General features: G+C 46.7%; 1 protein-coding gene across 7 annotated transcripts in view; it reads right to left on the bottom strand.

Moving 5' to 3' along the window:
• Nucleotides 1-19,797, bottom strand: part of PALS2 (protein associated with LIN7 2, MAGUK p55 family member) — a 704,871-nt gene that overhangs the window by 16,723 nt on the left and 668,351 nt on the right. For all 7 annotated transcript variants that reach the window (XM_069211397.1, XM_069211395.1, XM_069211396.1 and 4 more), the window contains one exon: nt 4,888-5,016. In XM_069211397.1, coding sequence (XP_069067498.1) covers nt 4,888-5,016 — 129 coding nt within the window. The remainder of the gene's footprint in view (nt 1-4,887; nt 5,017-19,797) is intronic.

Genomic DNA, 19,797 nt, shown 5'->3' with positions numbered 1-19,797 from the left:
GATAAGCTATCTAACTGTTCCTTTTTAAAATCCTCAGGTGCTAGAGAGGATCTCAAATTTGTCTTAGTATTTAGCTCCTATGCACCATCGGGTGGGGCCATCAAACTCAGACCACCTCAGGAACCAACAACATGGAGCAGCACATAGGCCTTTCCTCCACATGGTGACAAGAGTTTATTCTGACCTCTTCTATGTCCTTACACGTAGATTAAGCATGACTGATTGCAGGTGACATTGTGCCAAATTTACCTTTGAATCTTTTTATAATCAGAGAAGTTATCTCCACAGAAAGGAGAGTAGGAAGGGTGGGAAACAATCTGCACTTAGATACAGTATCCACCATAAGGAGCATTACTGAAAGAATGTAACATTTTCTTCTAAAAGACACTTCTAATTTCAAAGTCTTCACTTTCTGCGTAGATACCCAAGCAGTATCTCTCTAAACAGTGGTGGGTCTGGGGAATGGACTTTACATCTGGAAGTCCTGCTGGACCAAATAGGTAAATGGCACACTTCACAGACCCGAGAGTCAATCAAAAAGTGCCTGGTGGTCTGGCCAGACATCTATGTAGCAGCCTAGCACATGTCCAGTATCAGAGCTCCACTAGCCAAAGATATAGGGGAGGCCCTCGGGAGGATCCTTCTTGGCCAAGGCATAGAAAATACTGATACAGAGAATAATCCTTCTCAATATGATCTGTTTCTAAACTGCTCTTCCCTTCTTTGCACCTGCAAACCTGATAAGGCGTTGGTCATCCACTTGATGTTCCTTAATTCGATCTATATAAAAACTAAGGGCTCTCTTTGGGTACAACTGACATAACCTCTCCTCCTTAGAGGGGTCTGGTGGAGAAAAGAAAGCGGGAAGTATGATGGACTGCCCCACGTGGAAGGGTGATACCAATTTTAAGAAAAAGGATACCTGATTCTTTGAAAAGAGTGGTACATGGCAGCTAAACTAACAGCAAGTAGAACTCATGGATATGGATTGCTTAAGTAATCGCACTAAGAAACAATTTTAAGGGTCAGTTGCCTCAAAGAACTGCTGTGCATTGGCTCAAAAAGCATGCACATCAAAAATGTAATGACCTCATTAAGGTCAGCCAGAGGCATAAGGAAAGGTGGTTGAGTAGGGGTGGCAAAGGGGGGAAACATATATGTCTGAATGTTCAAAAAACGCATCACAATTGTGGGCTGATAAGGCAAATGTAGGGAGGTTGACAGGGTTGTAATTAAACTATTGGTGCAAACTGCAAGGTCTTGCTGGCTAAGGACTTAGTGTACATAAGTACATTAACCAGCTTAACCTGAAGCAGATTGTACTCACGCCAGGCCACACTGACCAACTTAGTGGTGAGGCAGAAGTGGCCAAAATAATATCTGCCAGTTCTGCAAGCAGGTCAAAACTAATCAGCTGGTTCTGCTCAATATTGCAAAAAATGAAAGAGGAACAACGCTTTCGTTTTCCACGACTTCCTTGTTCAGGGCCTTAACCATGCATGTGCTGAACCACGTATATGCGTGGTTAAGGCACTGAATAAGGGTGTCGGCTGAGGACGACGATGCGATCAAGGAGGAGGTAAGTTGGGCTGGGACTGGGGCTGTTTTAAGGACAGGGGTCGGGGGAGTTTTAGAGACAGGGTGGAGAGTCGGGTAGGTTTAGTTTTAGGGGTGGGGGGCTCGGGATGATTAAGGTTTAGGGGCGGGGGTCAGGGTTTAGGTTTTAGGGTCGGGTGGGGAGTCGGGGTATTTTAGTTTTTGAGGGTGGGGTGGGGGATCAGGGTTTAGGGTGCTTTAGGTTTTAGGGGAGGGGGTTGCGGTCATTTTGGGGGTGGGGGCTCGGGGTGATTAAGGTTTAGGGGAGGGGGTCAGAGTTAATATTTGTGGGGTGGGGTGCTTTAGGTTTTAGGGGTGGGGAGTCGGGGTATTTTTAGTTTTTGGGGGTGGGGTGGGGGGCTCGGGTGATTAAGGTTTAGGGGTGGGAGAAGGGGGTCAGGGTTTAGGTTATTAGGGGTGGGGTGAGGGGTTGGGGTCCAGTTTGCAACATCAGGTTTGTACACTGAATATCTCAGTCTTGTTGCACTGTTAGAAATACTTAGAAATTCGCTCTGTCTAAAATGGCCCCTGTAAAGGAACCCTCTGCACTGGAACTTCAGTTTGTTGACTGAGAACTCATTTACGATAGCAAGGAGACAGTAGTTTGTAGGTGTTTCGTGACAGACTGTGGCAAAGCCACCTTCTACAGCTAGTTGTCAAAAGGATGGAAATATATGTACTCCCATCCTGCAAAGATGGGCTGTAACTGCCGCCATCAACTTAATGAACACCTGGGTGGACAGAGTGAGGCCAAAGGCCAGGATGGTAAGCTGACAGAGCTCTGACACCCAACACAATGAGAGGGCACATCCATCATGCTTTCAGCCCCTGCCGAATGGTAGTTGGGGGACCCTAAAAAATCATTTAGACTATTTACTAGGGTCCTCATATAGACCCAATATTGAAGTAACATGCATTCTAGCCGAATGACAGCAAAAATTGCAAAATGTATTTCAAAGGGACACATAACTCTTGATTTGAAATGGGTTGTGATTGAACAGATGGATGGGGACCTCAAACACATAAGTAAGACAATGTATGAAAAGGAGAAATATTGGATATATAGATTATCCACACATACAAAATGCCTGAATGAGGACATTCCTTGGGGACAGATACTTTAAATATGCATCTACCACCAGCATGTTTTAATTTGTAATGGGAATACAAAAATGAGCATATTCACATAATAGGGAGCTTGTCCATGTATAAGAACTGTACACAATATTAGGACACAGCTTCCCTCCTCTGGATACTCTAATTTGCCCCGGAGGTGTATTTAGGTGGAGCTTACTAACCACATAAGAGTAGGTTAGCCCTACTGGCCAATTTTTCAACAGCATGGACAGGGCTGGGTGAGGGACCTCAGACTAAGGGCCTGATTTAGATGTCGGAGGAGGCACTTACTCCGTCACAACGGTGACCGATATCCTGTCTGTAGAAATATAGATCCCATAGGATATATGGTTTCTAAAAAAGCAGACTTCCCACTGATTCAGAAGTCTCATGAGACATAAAACGATGAGCTAGTGTGTTTCAATATGTTTTTTAACACTGTACAATAAGATTTATTCTGCTCCAACCTGACCTTCAATTTGACTTCTTACGAGCCCTGTTGAAAATAGAAGATGGGCTATTTTTTCGTGGGAGATTTCTCCTTATGTTGACACACTTCCATGTATCAGAACTGCAAGCATCTTAGGTATGTATTCCAAGGTCCAGTCTTCCATTAGTAGCACGTCAAGCCACACATATGCAGCGGACGTAGAACGTGGGACTTTTGGGCCTGCGTCTCGTGCCAGGTGGACGGAAATGGGCTTATAAAGGGCCCTCCCAGTCACTGCAGCAATATGCAGGATTGGGAGGACCAACTCAGAGTCAGACTAGTGGCAAAGATACTTTTTCAGTGTGTCAATGAGCTGGCAGGCTCCAGTACAACTAGGTTTTCCAGTGTTGGATGCTGTGTCAGAAATTCAGTCCCTCGGAGCAGGCCTATGGCACCCTGCAATAGTTTGGCTCACTGATGATGCTGAGCAGGTCTTGGACCAGGCCACTATCAGGGAATCCGTCAGGCCTGCTTGAAGAGAAGCAAGGGTCTGCCAGCTGGAAAGACCCAGCTGCAGAATTTCTACAAAAGAATTTGCTTTTGTGTCCACAGTAGGCAAGTTTTATTCTAGCAGCTTTACAGATCTGTGAACTACAACTGCGAAAGAGCCGCTAGCTTAGGTAGGGGGAATCAAATGGAGAGTCCAACTTAGCCTTAGGGGATTTGTCAAGGCCACCAGCGTTATGTAGGTCCAAATATGGGCCAAAATCAGTGTCGCGGCTGTGGGATGATTCAGTTCAGAAACAGATCCAAAAATTGCCTCCTGCAGTCTAATATACAAGAATTGGGGCAAGAGCATCACAGGGGAGTCCAGAAAAACTGCAGGATTGCCTCCTCAAAGACCTCAACCTGATGCAGTCTAAAAAGGCACAACAAATTAATGGCGCTTCAGCTGCAACTGAGGGAAGAGATTGGAGTCTGACAATGGGGCAGATTCAGAACACTGCAATACACACTGAGCGAACTCTCCGAGGATGGAGTGGTGGACTCACACTTAGATTTTTTTTTTGTGCTTGTGACAGGATTTTTCTTTTGAATTTGTTTTGGACTTACACAAGTACTGCAACCTAGACTGGGACCAAGACTTGGATCAGAAGTGAGCCCAGGAGTTTGAGAGTAACTGATCTTGCTTCTAGTGTTTGGGAACATTCAGCTTCGCTTTAAGGGCCCAAAATGCTTTAGGATGCAGCTGGGAGCACTTGTTGCAGGACTTAGAGACCTGTCTGGGACAGAAGCACCAAAGGCACAAGTTGTGAAGATCCAAGTCAGATATCTGTCTTCTGCAGACATGGCACAAACATTCCCCCTAAGCATACTGACATTAGAAAGTTTAGGGAATTGTGAATACTGGCAAAATATGTTCGGAGTGGAGCTCCATATCGGCATCAATGGAAAAGACACTAGTATGCGAGGGGAGCCATATAAGGCTCTGCATTGTCATTTATGAAGGTGGGGGCAAGGCTGCTGAAGAGTCTGAGGGCACCACCTCTGGCAGGCAGAAGCTGTTGCAGGGAAAACATTTCCAGGTCCAGTATGATGCCTGAGGGAATTCAAAAGGTGAGGAACCCAAGTATCCATCAGAAATACAGAAATATGGAAGATTCAGTATTTATTTACAGGCAAGATAAAAACACACAAACAAATGTAAAGCAAAGGAAGAAACTTGGTTCATAAAACTTGCTTACTGTTAAAAGTTTGGTTGTGATCCCAGCATCAACAACAGCTTTATGCATGGCACGTAGAGTCTCTAGTTCTGGAGCAGCAATAAATACTACATAGGGCATGAACTCAGATGTCCTTAATACTTTCAGTGCCTAAAGGAAAAAGTGACCATTTATTAATTCCAAGCATACTGTAAACCACCAAACCGGTTTTGCAATTTCTACAAATATGGATACTTTAAAAACAAGTTACTTACCTTTTTTTAACAGTCTTTCTGGTGAAAGCTCTACCATCAGATTTCTCATCTGGCGAATAATCCCCAGGCATCTGACTGGATCGGGATATTTATAGAGCAGTTCTCCTATGAGCTGCACTGCATAGAAACGCCATCAATGCGCACTGATATCCCTTGCTTTCTTAGGCTGTCCATGCCCTCAGATACAAAGCCTGTCAGCCAATTGGCATGATAAGACTGCTGATCTCTAGATTGGGACTTTTTTTTTCTTTTCTTTAAAAAAAAAAAAACATATATCTTTATTTGCATTTGGTGTCAATAAAACAGGTGATATAGTAGGATCGTAATACAGACTTGTTCATCCTTGCATTTCTGATAGCCAACATAGTAGGTGCTGGGGACTCCTAGTGCATTTCTATCACAGGAGTGGGTCAGGGGAGGTTAGGAGTAGATATGGAACAAACAAATGTAATCAAATTCAACAAACAAACTAATGGTCTCTTGGGTGGAGTCATGGGCACTGCACTAAAGCATGTGTACTCATGTCTTCGCCCACATCTCACTCCTCGAGATCTGTTTGATCCAAGCCAGAATCTCCATCCCCGTGTTCCAGCTCTCTAACATCTCAACCCATAGTATCACTACAGGTCGCTTCTGGAGGCAACGTGCCTCCTCTCTACAGATTATACACCCTCAGCCATTACCCAGGTGAAGACATCGCTTGTCCAATTGAGACAACTGGTCCTGACCGTGATATCCATGTAAGTGCAAGCCTGTGTCTGGCCTGTGCCAATGCCAAATCTAGGAATTGGGTGCCTACTCTGCATGTTGTGTGTCGGGAAAAAACACCCAGAAGGCAATTATCCATTACGTATGGTAGTGAGCGCCCCACAGCTTTGTGGAGGCACATCAGGACTGCCTTCCAATAAGTTTGCAGTACACTGCACATCTCCATACCATGTGACGAAAATCTGCATCAAGGAAGTGACACCGCAGTCACCCCCAGTGGTATACTCCCTATATAACTCGCAGTCTGTGTGGTGTAAGACACATCATGTGTAGAAGATTAAATTGCACATATTTCAACCTTGGGTTGTGTGAAATTGTCGTGGGGTGGGCTTACATTCTATCCTATTCACTATCGGATGTGTCATACCCCAGAACATGTAGCCATCTGGCCCGGAGGGTCTCCAACTGTGTACGTCCCATGTCGCTGAGTGCCCTACATATCCATGTCACCTGCCACCGCAGTTAACCAGGGGAGAGTCACCCAGCCCTGTCCAGGCCAAGTCGTGGAAAACCTTCGCTTCTGCCAGTGCCCTCTCCAAACGAGTTGATGCTAGAGTTAGTCTCCCTCAGGTCACCCCACACTCATTTGACCAAGCAGGACTACAGGAGCTCTCTTTTAGCCTCCATAGCAATGCAGTTCCACCAAAGGAGGCAGGGGTATTCAGTCCCAAGCACCTGTTCCCAGCGCCACCAGGGTTCTCCAGCCCTGTTAAAGTGCTTTTACCCTGCAGCACGCCACTTCTCATTAGTGGGGGCAGAGTGCACTCAATTTGTGCTTGTCAACTCGATACATCCCCGGCAGTCAGTGTTGGGTTCACCTGTTCGGTACTAGTATTCCAATGACGCTTCACCCACGTTTCAGCAGGCTCCGATACAGGTTGGACTCTTCTTGTGAGTCTCCCTACAGTAGGAACAACCGTGAGCCACAGGCCGAAGCACAGTCCGTGCACTGTGGCTATTAGGCACTCTGCAGGTAGATGCAGTTTGATGATTAATGACCTCAAGAGGCCACAGTGCACAATCCAGCTGTTGCCGCCACCTTTTTACCCCTAGGCTCGTCTCAGGCTTTTTCCCATTCCTCCTTGCCCCTGTCAGTTCGCAGCACTCAGCAAACCCACCAGGTCTCTTTGCCAAGTGTTGACGCATTCAGGGTTACCGGAGGGGCTGGCCCACCACCTGTAATCAGCTCTCCATGGTGTTAGCCCAGCTAGCTTTCGTTTAGCGGCCACTGCAAGCAGGCCAGACTGCAGCCTCCCTCAAGCGAGGTCTCAGATTATTCTCCTCTGCCTCGCACTGCTAAGTTTCACTCATCTCAGTCACAGCAAGGGTCGCTCGTGGGTGGGGGCTTTCGGGTGCGGTTGAAGCTCTCACAGGGTGTGTGGGTTGTCCGCTCCAAGACAATCCCCACGAGCCCCCAGGGACTCACCACTCTTCAGCAGAGAGGCCTCAATCTGCCCCTCTGCCTTCACTCACTGCTCCCTGTCGCCGATGTCTCATCTAACGCAGCTCTAGGCAGTGCTGGCTGGTTTACCGGTGTTACTGGGTCAGTTACGCCCCTGGGGTGGCTATCTTTACTGGAGAAGTAAGTAAGCCGAAGTGGAGCTATGAGACTATGCATCCGCCATGATGACTTGCTGGCCACCCTCTCCCTCAAACCCCCTGAAATAGGGACATTTATTGATGAGAAAAATAGGCATTTCACAGAACGATAAGGTGAGAGGGTCGGTGAGGAATTTATTTGAGTTTAGTAAGTGGCCACAAGAAAGACTGTTATAGAAGGTTAGTGTAGGAAAGTGCCAATGTTGGCATGGTCACCACCCATGTTTTGCCTAGTGTTGATGGCAACTTTGACTAAAAGTTTGATGGGACCCTGCTAACCAGGCCCCAGCACTAGTGTTCCTTCCCTAAAACTGTACCTTTGCTTCCACAATTGGAACAGCCTTTGCACACAGTTAAGTCCCTTGTAAAAGGTACCCATGGTACCAAGGCCCCTGGGCCAGGGGAGGTTTCTAAGGGCTGCAGCATATATTATGCCACCCTAGGGGACCCCTCACTCAGCACATGCACACTGCCTGGCAGCTTATGTGTGTTGGTGGAGAGAAAAAGGCAAAGTCGACATGGCACCCCTCTTAGGGTGCCATGCCCACAAACAACTGCCTGTGGCATAGGTACGTCACCCCTCTAGCAGGCATTACAGTCCTAAGGCAGGATGCACTATACCACAGGTGAGGGCATAGTTGCATGAGCAATATACCCCTACAAGTGCAGTGTAGCCATAGAATATATGGTCTGGGAGTTTGTCATTACGAAGTCCACAGCACTATAATGGCTTCACTGAATACAGGGAGTTTGGTATCAACCTTCTCAGCACAATAAACGAACACTGATGCCAGTGTGGGATTTATTGAAATATGCACACAGAGGGAATCTTTGAGATGCCCCCTGTATGTTAGCCCAAACTCTAGTGTAGGACTGAACGGTCTGTGCCAACTTGCCATTTTCAGATGTGTTTCTGACCACATGGGGTGAGGACCTTTGTGCACTCTGTGGTCAGAAACAAAACCTGTCCTGGGTGGAGTTGCTTCCCTCCTCCCCCTGCAGGAACTGTAACACCTGGCAGTGAGCCTCAAAGACTCGAGCCTCAGGTTACAGTGCCCCAGGGCACTCCAGCTAGTGAAGATGACGCCCTCGCCCCAAGCCCCACTTTTGGTGGCATGTCCGGTGGGAACATTTGGGAAAACAGGAAGGAGTGACCACCATAGCCAGGACCACACCCCTAAGGTGTCCAGAGCTGAGGTGACCACCCTCCCTGCAGAATCCTCCATCTTGGTTTGGCGGACAGGGACCAATAGGAATAGGAATGTGCCCCCCCTCCCCAAAGGGAGTGGGTACAAGGAGGGTGCAGCCACCCTCAGGGACAGTGGCCATTGGCTACTGCCCTCTGACCCCTAACACGCCCCTAAATCTAGGATTTAAGGGCCTCCCTAAACCCAGCTCACCAGATTCCTGGCGACCTACAGGAAGGACTTCTGAGGTGGTCAAACCGAGAAATCCTTGGGTGAGCATCCTTGGCCTTGTATTTATGTATATTTCTGACTCATGTATATATATAGTTGTAAGAAAATAAGTTACTTACCTGTAACTGTGGTTCTCCAGTATTGGTATCTTTCATAGATTCACATGCTTGAATCATTCCCCGTCGTCGAAGTGGGAGTCCCACGGTACATAGAAAGCAGTAAATAGAGAAAAAACTTTTGTTTTTTTTTTTCTTTTTTTACTGTAATCCATAGGAAAAAACACATTCAATTATAGAACCATTAGCCTCTTTATAAAGAGCCCAAACTTCAACCAATCAGGCGTGACCACCTCCTTAGAACCCTCAGCACAGAGGCTCAGTCTGTCAGATTTCTCCGCACTAGAGTACACAGGAAAAAATCCGAGAAGGTGAGCCTCTCTGGGGAGGAGGGTGGGTCGCATGTGAATCTATGAAAGATACCAATACTGGAGAACCACAGTTACAGGTAAGTAACTTATTTTCTTCTCCAGTATTGGGGTATCTTTCATAGATTCACATGCTTGAATCAGAATAGCCAGCAGTAAGGATAAATTGTTATTTCTTTGTAGTACCAACAGAATGCATAAACATAATGCATGTTGACTGAATGCATATAAGCAAATAACATCTGCAAATTAAGTGCTAATCATTTTAAGTACATGTAGTATCCATCTATTATATATATATATATATATATATATATATATATATATATATATATATATATATATATATATATATATATATATACACACACACACATCTATATAAATACATACACCTCTATCTAGTAAAAAATATGTGTATCCATAACTACACATATGGAAGCATATACCTTAAATTATACATCAAACAATATACAGAGGACGGAGGGTAAACCTTATAGGCTCACCTTATGTGAACAAATTGCGCAAAACTGCTTGTCCTACCGCAGCATCCACCTTGTCCGTAGCTTCCAGGCAGTAATGCTGGGTGAAAGTATGAGGACGTGTCCATGTCGCCGCCCTGCAGATCTGGTCCAAAGGTATTCCAGCGAACAGAGCTGTGGAAGTGGATACCGCTCTAGTGGAATGCGCCCGGACATTAGATGATAATGGCTTCCCTGCCAACTGGTGAGTCAACTGAATGGCAGAAGAGATCCAGCGCGCTATCGTTTATTTAGTAACTGCGCTACCGTGATTGACCTTTCCATAGCTGATAAACAATTGTTCAGACTTACGGAAATCACTTGTTCTCTCTATATAGAATTTTAAACAGCGTTTAATGTCTAATGAATGCAGAGCTCGTTCAGCTGCCGTCTGAGGATTTGGAAAAACAATTCTTAGGACTACTGGTTCGTTTAAGTGGAAAGATGATGGAACTTTAGGTATAAACCTTGGATTTGTTCTCAAAATGACCACCTCTGGCTTGAATTGAAGGAAAGGTGGAGAAATTGTGAAGGCCTGGATATCGCTGACTCTCCTTGCCGATGTCAAGGCTAAAAGAAGGGCCGTTTTAAAAGAGACGAACTTTAGATCCACTCTATGAATAGGCTCGAACGGATGTTTCATTAATTGGGAGAGCACAATGTTCAGATGCCATTGTGGTGCAGGACGATGAATTGGTGGATACTTTCTGAACAAACCTTTAAGAAATTGTTTTATTATTCTGGTGGACCATAGTGAAGGTGACTGAGAGGTCCGTCGGTAACGAGATATGGCAGCCAAATGCACCTTAATCGATGAATGCGAAAGACCGGATTTAGCCAAATGTAGTAAATATGGCAAAATTTGCTCAGGAGATGATGTTAGAGGATGGATGCTGGAAGCTGCGCACCACAAACTAAACCTCTTCCACTTGAATTTGTATGTGCGATTTGTAGACTGAGCTCTGGCACAGGCAAGTACCTCTCTGCAATCCGGAGGAATATTCAATCCATCGAATTCATAGAATTCAGGAGCCAGGCTGATAAACGAAGAGATGTCGGGTTGGGATGACGAACCTGACCCTGGCTCATTGTCAACAGATCTGGTATTGCCTTTAGCCGAAGGTGAGGTTGCTCCGATAGCAATAGAAGTTCTGTGAACCAGAACTGGCGTGGCCATCTGGGAGCGATTAGAAGAATCCTGCATTGTTCCCTCTTCATCTTTAGCAGAAGTCTCGGGATGAGTGGAAGCGGGGGAAAAGTGTATGCATAAATCCCTGACCATCTGATCAAAAACGCATTCCCTCTCGAACCCTTCTGCGAACGCCAGCTTGCAAAGTGTCGGCATTTCTTGTTGTCTTTGGTCGCGAACAGATCTAGAGCGGGCTTGCCCCAAAGATGAAAGAGATTGTCGAGAACCGATTGATTGAGTTCCCACTCGTGGCAGCTGGTTCGATTCCTGCTCAAGGCATCCGCCCAGATGTTGGTGATCCCTGGGAGATGTTCTGCTCGGATGGAGATTCGATGCTGAATCACCCAATGCCACAGCTTCTGCGCCTCCAGGGATAATGCCCGAGATCTTGTGCCTCCCTGCTTGTTGATATAATGCATGACCGTGGTGTTGTCTGTCCTTATCAACACCGAAGAGTCTTTGATGTTCGTGAGGAAGGATTTGAGTGCCAAAGCCACCGCTTTTAACTCTAAAACATTTATGTGGAGAGTTGATTCTTGAGTGGACCATTTGCCCCTCACGGAGAGATCCTGTAAATGAGCACCCCATCCCTCCAGAGATGCGTCTGTTGTTACTATGTGCATGGTCCTGTCCTTCAGAAAAGACAGTCCGTCTGAGACTAGGGGAGTTTCTTTCCACCACCTGAAAGCCTGCTTCGCTGCAGGGGTGATTTGTACTAGCTCGTCGAAAGAGCCTTCTGTCTGTTTCCATTGGTTGTCCAGCTGTTGCTGAAGAGTCCTCATGTGCTGGCGACAGTTCTTTATCAATGGAATGCAAGACGATATAATTTCCCTAGAAAAGACTTGTAAGTCCGCACTGAAACTGACCTTTTTTTGCTGAGTTGTGTTGCTAAGTTTCGAAGTTTCTGTCTTCTGTCCTGTGAAGCAAAGGCTTTCGCTTGTAAAGTGTATAAGATGGCTCCTAGAAACGTGATGTTTTGAGTGGGCTCTATGTGAGACTTGGGGTAATTGACCGTCAAACCCAAAGCTCCGAAAAGGGAGAGACATGTTTCTGTGTCTCTGGCAGCCTTCGACGCTGTACGTGCTTTTATTAGCCAGTCGTCTAGGTATGGGAACACCTGTACCCCTAATTGTCTGAGGTGGGCTGCCACTGGCGCCAAAACCTTGGTGAACACTCTTGAAGCCGACTTGAGGCCAAACGGAAGCACTCTGAACTGGTAGTGAATGCCTGCGACCCTGAACCGCAAGAATTTCCGATGATTGGGGTGAATTGGAATGTGGAAATATGCGTCCTGAAGATCTAACGAGGTCATAAAATCCCCTCGGTTGAGGAGGCTCAGAACGTCTTGAAGAGAGATCATGCGAAAAGATTGCTTCTTGAGGTATCTGTTGAGCGAACGAAGATCGAGAATAGGCCTCCAGTCTCCGGTTTTCTTCCTGATAAGGAAAAAATGGGAGTAAAAACCTGTCCCCCTCTGGTTTCTTGGCACGATCTCTATTGCTCCCTTGCTCATTAAGATAGCAATCTGTTCCATAAGCTCGTTGAGATGGGCTGGCGGGGGGCCTCTTGGTGGTACTTGAGAAGGAGGCTGGTTGAATTCTAATGTATGCCCCCGATTGATAATATCCAAAACCCATCTGTCTGTTGTTATTCTGGACCATTGGTGTAGAAATCCGGAAATTGTGCCCCCTATACGAGTGTCGGTGTAGGGGCTTGGTGCAGGCACTTGATGAGGGTCACTGCTTTCTAGCTGTTTCCTTGGTTCTGAAAGCAGACTTTCCTCTCGCTTGTTACCTGAAGCGAGCTGATGATTGCTGGCGAAAGGAGTGCTGTTGTTGGCCATAGGTTGAGCGAAATTGCCCTTGGTAAGAGGAGTAAGGTCGATATTGCTGAAAACCTCCTCTATGTGAAAAAGTACCTCTCCCTCTCGCTCCCCGAAAGGGTTGCCTCTTGTACTGCAGCATTGCAAGCAACCTGGCTGTTTCAGTGTCTGCCTTGATAGACTGCAATGCATCGTCGACATGTTTTCCAAACAAAAGCTCGCCATCATACGGCATGTCTAACACTTTTAACTGACCTTCCGGCCTAAAAGAGGTAGCCTTTAGCCACCCCTGGCGTCTGAGAACCGCCGCCCGGCCAATTGTCGAAAACCTGTAGAGGAAACATCAATGGCAGAGTCTATGATTTCAGCCGAAATCTTTTCTCCTTCTTGAAGAATTCTGCGTGCCTCTGCTCTACTGGATTCAGGTATCATGTCAATGAATTGTGACATGTCAGACCACATCTGACGATCGTATCTCCCAAGTATCGCTAGAGAGTTGGCCGCTCTAACAGTGGTGGCAGCCATGGTTGAATTTTTTTTACCTATGGAGTCCAGACGCCGTCCTTCCTTGTCTGGAGGAGCAGTCAGAGAAGCTGACGGATTCCTGGATCTTTCTCTGAGCTGCTTGTGAGATAACCGAATCCGGCTTAGGATGACTGATTAGACATGCTGGGGAGTTGTCAGGAGCCTTATATTTCTTTTCTAGTCTGGGCAAGACTGCAGGAATGGAGGACGGAGTCTGCATGACTTTTAAGCCTTCTTCCCAGATTAAATCGACAATGGGAATGGCCCTTACTGATTTTCTAGTGTCTTCTTTAAAATCATAAAGAAAGCAATCTGATTGTTTTGATGTAATCGGTAGCTGGAATCTTTTAGCAGCTCTCTCCATGACACTATGGAAACCCCCAATGTCCTGCGGTGGAGAGTCTACTGGCGGTGGTGTGGACGGAGATGGAGTCTGGATCTGATATTCATCCCATTCCGGTATTAAAGAGTCTGAGTCCTGTATCTCCCCTTCTTCCTGTTCCTCCTCGAATGACGGTGACGCAATACCCTGAACCGATGGAGGTGATGTGGTAGGGTCTGGGAATCCGGAAGGTCTAGCTGGAGTGGACACTGGTGTCTGTGGGGGCTGTACCGGTGTAGAAGAACCAGGCGGGGGAAACCTCGCATAGTAGTCCTGCATCATTTGCTGAAGGTTGTTAATTAATGATACCGGCATTTGAACTGTCTGTTCTGGTTGTTCGAAATGCCCTTGATCCTGTTGATGAGGAAAAGACTGCAGATCCTCTTCTTCATCTTCCTCTAGGCATTTTATACGTAGTTCGGACGGACTACGCGCTACTGGAAAAAATCCGTCATCAGAGTACCCATCATCATTATCAGCAAAAAGATGCTGCGGAGGAACGGGTGCAACCTTGCTGGCCGATGTATGCGATGGTAGTAATAAAGAGGACCTGCTTGTACCCTTCTGTGCTGAGCCGAAAAATAGCTCTTCACAGTGACAGAACAAACAGGGAAACTTCAGACGCCTTTGCCAGTTAAGGGCTCAAAATGTCAGGTGCTGCACAAACGTATCGTCTTGGCTGGTAGCCACTAGTGACATCAATGATCTAGGGTCCATATCAAAGGAGTTTAGAGGGGTGGGGGAGGGAGGGGCTTTGGTTCCAAGCCCTGGCTGCCAGGTCCAAGAAGATGCGCCCTCTGCTGTTGGCTCGATGGATCCGTGGAGTGTCTGTGAGCGAGAGAGGGATGTTGAGCCGAGGTGTCTGGTTGGTGGAAGGTTGGGCGTTTGTTGATGTATGCTGGTCCTTCGTTGTGCAGGGCCTTGGGTAGTGGTGGGAAGGTTTACAGGAGTTCTCAGCTGCACTACAGAAGAATAGCATCTGCAAGCGAGAGCTGCTTTAAAATCTTCAGCATGTAAAGTACTAACATTGTGCATTACTGGCGGTGGAGAAAGATCGAATCAGTGCTCTCCCCATTGCTGGAAGAAAGCCTGTGCCATCTGTGCCTTTCAGGATTCTACAGAAGCTGGAGGCCGAGTTAATCTGGCCTGGCATTTAAAGATCCCATCAGGCAGATCATCACCAAAGAAATCCCTTGGCAGCCCAACCACTTCCAGAGAAGCAAGGCCTCATAGCACAGGGTCCCTTGTTGCAGTACCATATGATGGTAGGTTTGAAGGCCTTCAATGCCAAATGATTTGATGGGGAGTCGAGTCTCGGCCAGATCCCTCTGTTTTCCACCTCTTGCAGAAGGCCTCCCCAACCTTGTAGGGATGCATGCATGACCACAGTCAGCTCTGAGTGAGGTAAGGAGAGGGACTTGCCACTTACCCAATTGCAGTCCATTAGCCACCACAGAAGTTCTTCTGAAGCTCATCTGAAATCTGGACACAGTCTAACAGATTTTCTGGTTGCTAAGCCCACTGGGATTTGAGGTCCCAATACAGAGCCCTCACGTGCTATCTGGCACGTGCTACCAGCAGGATAGGACAATTATTTTCAGCAGCCTCAGAATAGCCGTAGCGAGATCTAGGAAAGAGGCTGAAACATAAGGGTCATAGCTCGAATGCCATGAATGCTCCATTCTGGGGAAAAGGCACAAAACAATACTGTATCCAGAATGGCTCCACTGAAAGGGAGCATCTGCGAAAGAGTCAGGTTTGATTTTGGAACATTATTAAGGAACGCCAATGATGCCAGGAGGTTTGGCATCTTCTGAAAGTGGTATACAACTGCCTGGGGTGAGCCTGCCTTCAGCTGCCTGTTATCGAGGTACCCCTGACCTCTGTATATGTGCTGTGACCACCATCATCACTTTCAGGAACACCCAAGGAGCAGTGGTGAATCCACAGGGGAGCACTGCAAATTGAAAATGCTCCTGATGCAACGTTAACTACAGGTAGTGTTTATTGGTCTAAAGTACAGCAATATGAAAAAAGCTTCCTGCAGGTCCAACGCCACCATACAGTCTCCAGGGACTAGGACAGAAAGGACCTCAGCAAGCATGAACCTCTTGAATTTGGCCCTCAGTCTTTCCACAGCACAGTGAAGTAGCAGGTGTAACACTTCGTTCCTACTTCCAAGATCTGAACTCTCTCAATGGCCCCTTTGGCCAAAAGTGCCTGCATCAGCCGGCCTGAAGGTAGTGGAAGATGCCTTTGGATAGAAACTAATGGTAGGGCACAGCCTTGACTACGCTTGTAGGACCCACTTGTCTTTGTGATAGCCTGCCACTGTTGGAGTAAATATCGGATCCTGCCTCCAATAGGGTGGCTGTGTCTAGACAAGGACACAGGAAAGCAGTTTTGCAGTTGCAGTCGCCGGAAGAGTGAGAAATTGAGCTGCATATTAGTCTGCTATCCTTGCTGTCTCAGAGAATTGCAGCCTTTGCCACGAAAGCCTGTTGTGCTAGAGAAAGGGTCTGGCACTGATCTATGGGAAAGCCTCTAATATATCCACGAAGAGATTGAAATTGTTGGTAAAATTGCTTTGTGATAGAAGAAAAGTCCAAGGAACATGCCATGGCTCTGCTCTCCTTTAAATACTCCAAAGCTTAGTCCACTTTAACCCCAACATGGAGAGATCAGTCAAAAGGCATGTCTATTAACAATGCCTGGATGTGTCAGGAAAACACTGTGGACTTCAACCATGCTGTGCACGGATACCCATGGCACATCCTAGGCAATCAGTCATGTCTAGTCTTGAAAAGATTACAATTTATGTTGTATCATGGCCAGCATGAATAGCCTGCAAGAGAGACACAAGAAGATCACTCATAACAACTGATCAAATTTGAGCCACCACATCCTAATGGGCATGGGAGTTATGGCCAAGAAGACAGCTGGCATTGACTGATCTCAGAACCACTCTCATGGAGAAGAACATTCGCTCCGTGTCGATCGGCGCCGTGAACCATGACGATGTCGAGAGTCATGCAGACGCCTCTTCTTATGCCTTCTGGAAAAGGTGTGAGAAGAAGCCCTCGTGGTCCTTCTTCTTAGCCTTCGCTAAGAAAAGCTTGGCCTCTCTTTCCTTAAGTGCCTTAGGATTCATACTCTGGCATGAACCACACCCCTCGACATCGTGCTCAGAGCTAAGACACCAAAGGCAGTTCTCATGCGGATCCGTGACCGACATCCTACCGCCACAATCACTACAAGGCTTGAAACCTGATTTTCTCGGGGGAGACATTGTAACAACCAAAGAAACACACTATCCAACGAGCAAGGAAAAAAAAGTTGGTGTTGAAGACCCGGAAAAAAGGAAACTGACATCAGCACGCCGACGAGGACCTCTTACTGGCACGGTGACGTCAGACGGAGTCGCGTGGAGCCGTGCAATTGTGACGTCCTCGAACTTTCCATCGGATGTTGGTGCAAGGATGAATTCATAAGGTGAGGAATCCACAGGTAGTTTGTATCCATCAGAAAGTATCTATTTGCTTAGTCTCAGGAGGATCGGAAGGGATAGCATTAGGGTCCACCTTGCAGTTGGACATCTGTACCACCAAACTCTCCAGGGTGGGATGTTAAGCTAGAAAGGCAAGGTCGCCACATGCAGGGTAATAGCAACAGGCAACTTGTCTATTAACATACAGCCCTGAACCGGGGGTCCATTTGACACTCGTTAAATTGCAAAAATTGATCAGCTGGAATCTGCCCAGCCATCTGATACTACTCTAGTTTTCACTTCCATAGTCTGTAATTTCAAATCTAGCATCTCAGCTGCTATTTATTTACATCACTACAAGGAAAGAGGAGATTTCCTCTGTTGCAGGATTTGGGGGAGACACTAAGCCAGCATCAAGGGAACTGTGAAGTTCTTCACGTCATTTTTCTTCCTCCTATTGGGGACCAAAACCATTCCTGTCATCATAGTTGTCTCTGGTTGGCAGTCAATCTGCACTCTGTCCAAGCAGGGGCACTCTTTTTAGTCAGGGCAAAGGAGATACACAGTTAGATAACCCCTGCTCAAGCCCTTGGTAACTTGGCACAAGCAGCCAGGCTTATCTCAAAGGCAATGTGTAAATTATTTGTACCAACACACACATTAATACAGTGAAAACACTACAAAATGGACACCACAACAGTTTAGAAAAATAGGCAATATTCATCTAAATCAAACAAGACCAAAACAACAAAAATCCAATATACACAACTCAAGTCATGAATTTTAAAAGTAAAAAAGTCTAACTCTATAGAAAACTATAGAAACGGTGATGTTACAAAACGTACCTGGTGTGCGTCAAAAATAAAGGCGCATGGGTGAGCGTGCGTCGAAAAAGCCAGTGATGCATCGATTCTTTACTCGCAAGTGTGGTCCTGTGTTTTTTTGGTCGGGTAGGTGATGCGTCGTTTTTCTCTCCCGCAAGAGAGCGATGCGTTCTGGACAGGGCACCTCAGATCAGCAAGGGTTCACAAGGACTGACACCCAACGACGATGCATGAGAAATCCGGTCTCACAGTGATGAAAAACTGAGCTGTGTGGGGCTTGTGTCATTTTCAGCAGCTGCAAGCAGGTGTCCTGTCGTTTCTCCAGCCGCGATGCATGATGTACCGATTTCCCAGCTGCAATGCAGGTGGTGCATCAAACTTTCCCCTGCACGGCTTCCTGTGGGTGGATTTCATTCCTTGTTCTACCAGCTTCATCTTCAAGGGCCCAGGGACTTGACAGGGCACCAGTTGGCAGGGCAGGGGAGGCAGCAGAGAGTCTAGGTGCTGGCAGAGGAATTCTATGATGGGCCCGAGACTTCAAGACAGGAGGCAAGCTCAGTCCAAACCCTTGGAGATTCTTCACAAGCAGGAATATACCACAAAGTCCAGTCTTTGTCCCCTTTCACAGGCAGAAGCATCAACTACAGCAAATCTGAAATTCTGGGGTTTTGGGATCCACTACCTATACCCCTTTCTGCCTTTCAAAGGAAAGTATCTGTTGTTCACAAGATCCTGCCATGCCCAGGCCTGGACCCTGACACACACCAGCGGGTTGGAGACTCCATTGTGAGAGGGCAGGCACAGCCCATTCAGGTGTAAGTGACCACTCCTTCCCCCATCCTAGCCCACATGGCTCATCAAGATATGGAGGCTACACCCCAGCTCATTTTGTGTCACTGTCTAGGGGGGATTCACAAACAGCTCAGCTGTCAGTCTGACCCAGGCAGGGAATATACAAGCAGGCTGAGACAGAGAATGGTTTAAGCAAGAAAATGCCCACTTTCTAAAAGTGGCATTTTCAAACAAAGAATTTAAAAAAACAACTGTACCAAAAGATGTCTTTTTAAATAGTGAGTTCAGAGATCCCAAACTCCACATCTCTATCTGCTCTCAGAGGGGAACTGCACTTTAAGGATATTTAAAAGCAGTCCCCATATTAACTTATGAGAGAGATATGCCTTGCAACAGTGAAAACCAAATTTGGCAGTATTTCACTGTTAGGACATGTAAAACACATTAGTATATGTCCTACCTTAAACATACACTGCACCCTGCCTACGGGGCTCCCTAGGGCCTACCTTACGGGTGCCTTACATGTATATAGAGGGAAGGTTTGGGCCTGGCAAGTAGGTACACTTGCTGGTCGAATTGGCAGGTTAAAACTGCACACACAGAGATACTGCTGTGGCAGGTCTGAGCCATGTTTACAGGGCCACTTATGTGGGTGGCACAACCGGTGCTGCAGGCCCACTAGTAGCATTTGATTTGCAGGCCCTCAGCCCTTCTAGTGCACGTTACTAGGGACTTACTAGTAAATCAAATATGCCAATCATGTAAAAGTAAATTACACATACAATTTACGCAGGGAACACTTGCACTTTAGCATTGGTCAGCAGTGGTAACGTGGCCACAGTACCAAAAACAGCAACAACAGAGTCCAGCACACAGTCAAAACATGGGAATCAGAGGCAAAAAAAAAAGACAGGGGAGACTACGCC

The sequence above is a fragment of the Pleurodeles waltl genome, chromosome 10 (genome assembly GCF_031143425.1).
Source record: "Pleurodeles waltl isolate 20211129_DDA chromosome 10, aPleWal1.hap1.20221129, whole genome shotgun sequence".
Lineage (NCBI taxonomy): Eukaryota > Metazoa > Chordata > Amphibia > Caudata > Salamandridae > Pleurodeles > Pleurodeles waltl.
The sequence above is the reverse complement of the archived record's forward strand: the minus strand, read 5'-3'. Positions and strand labels throughout refer to the sequence as shown.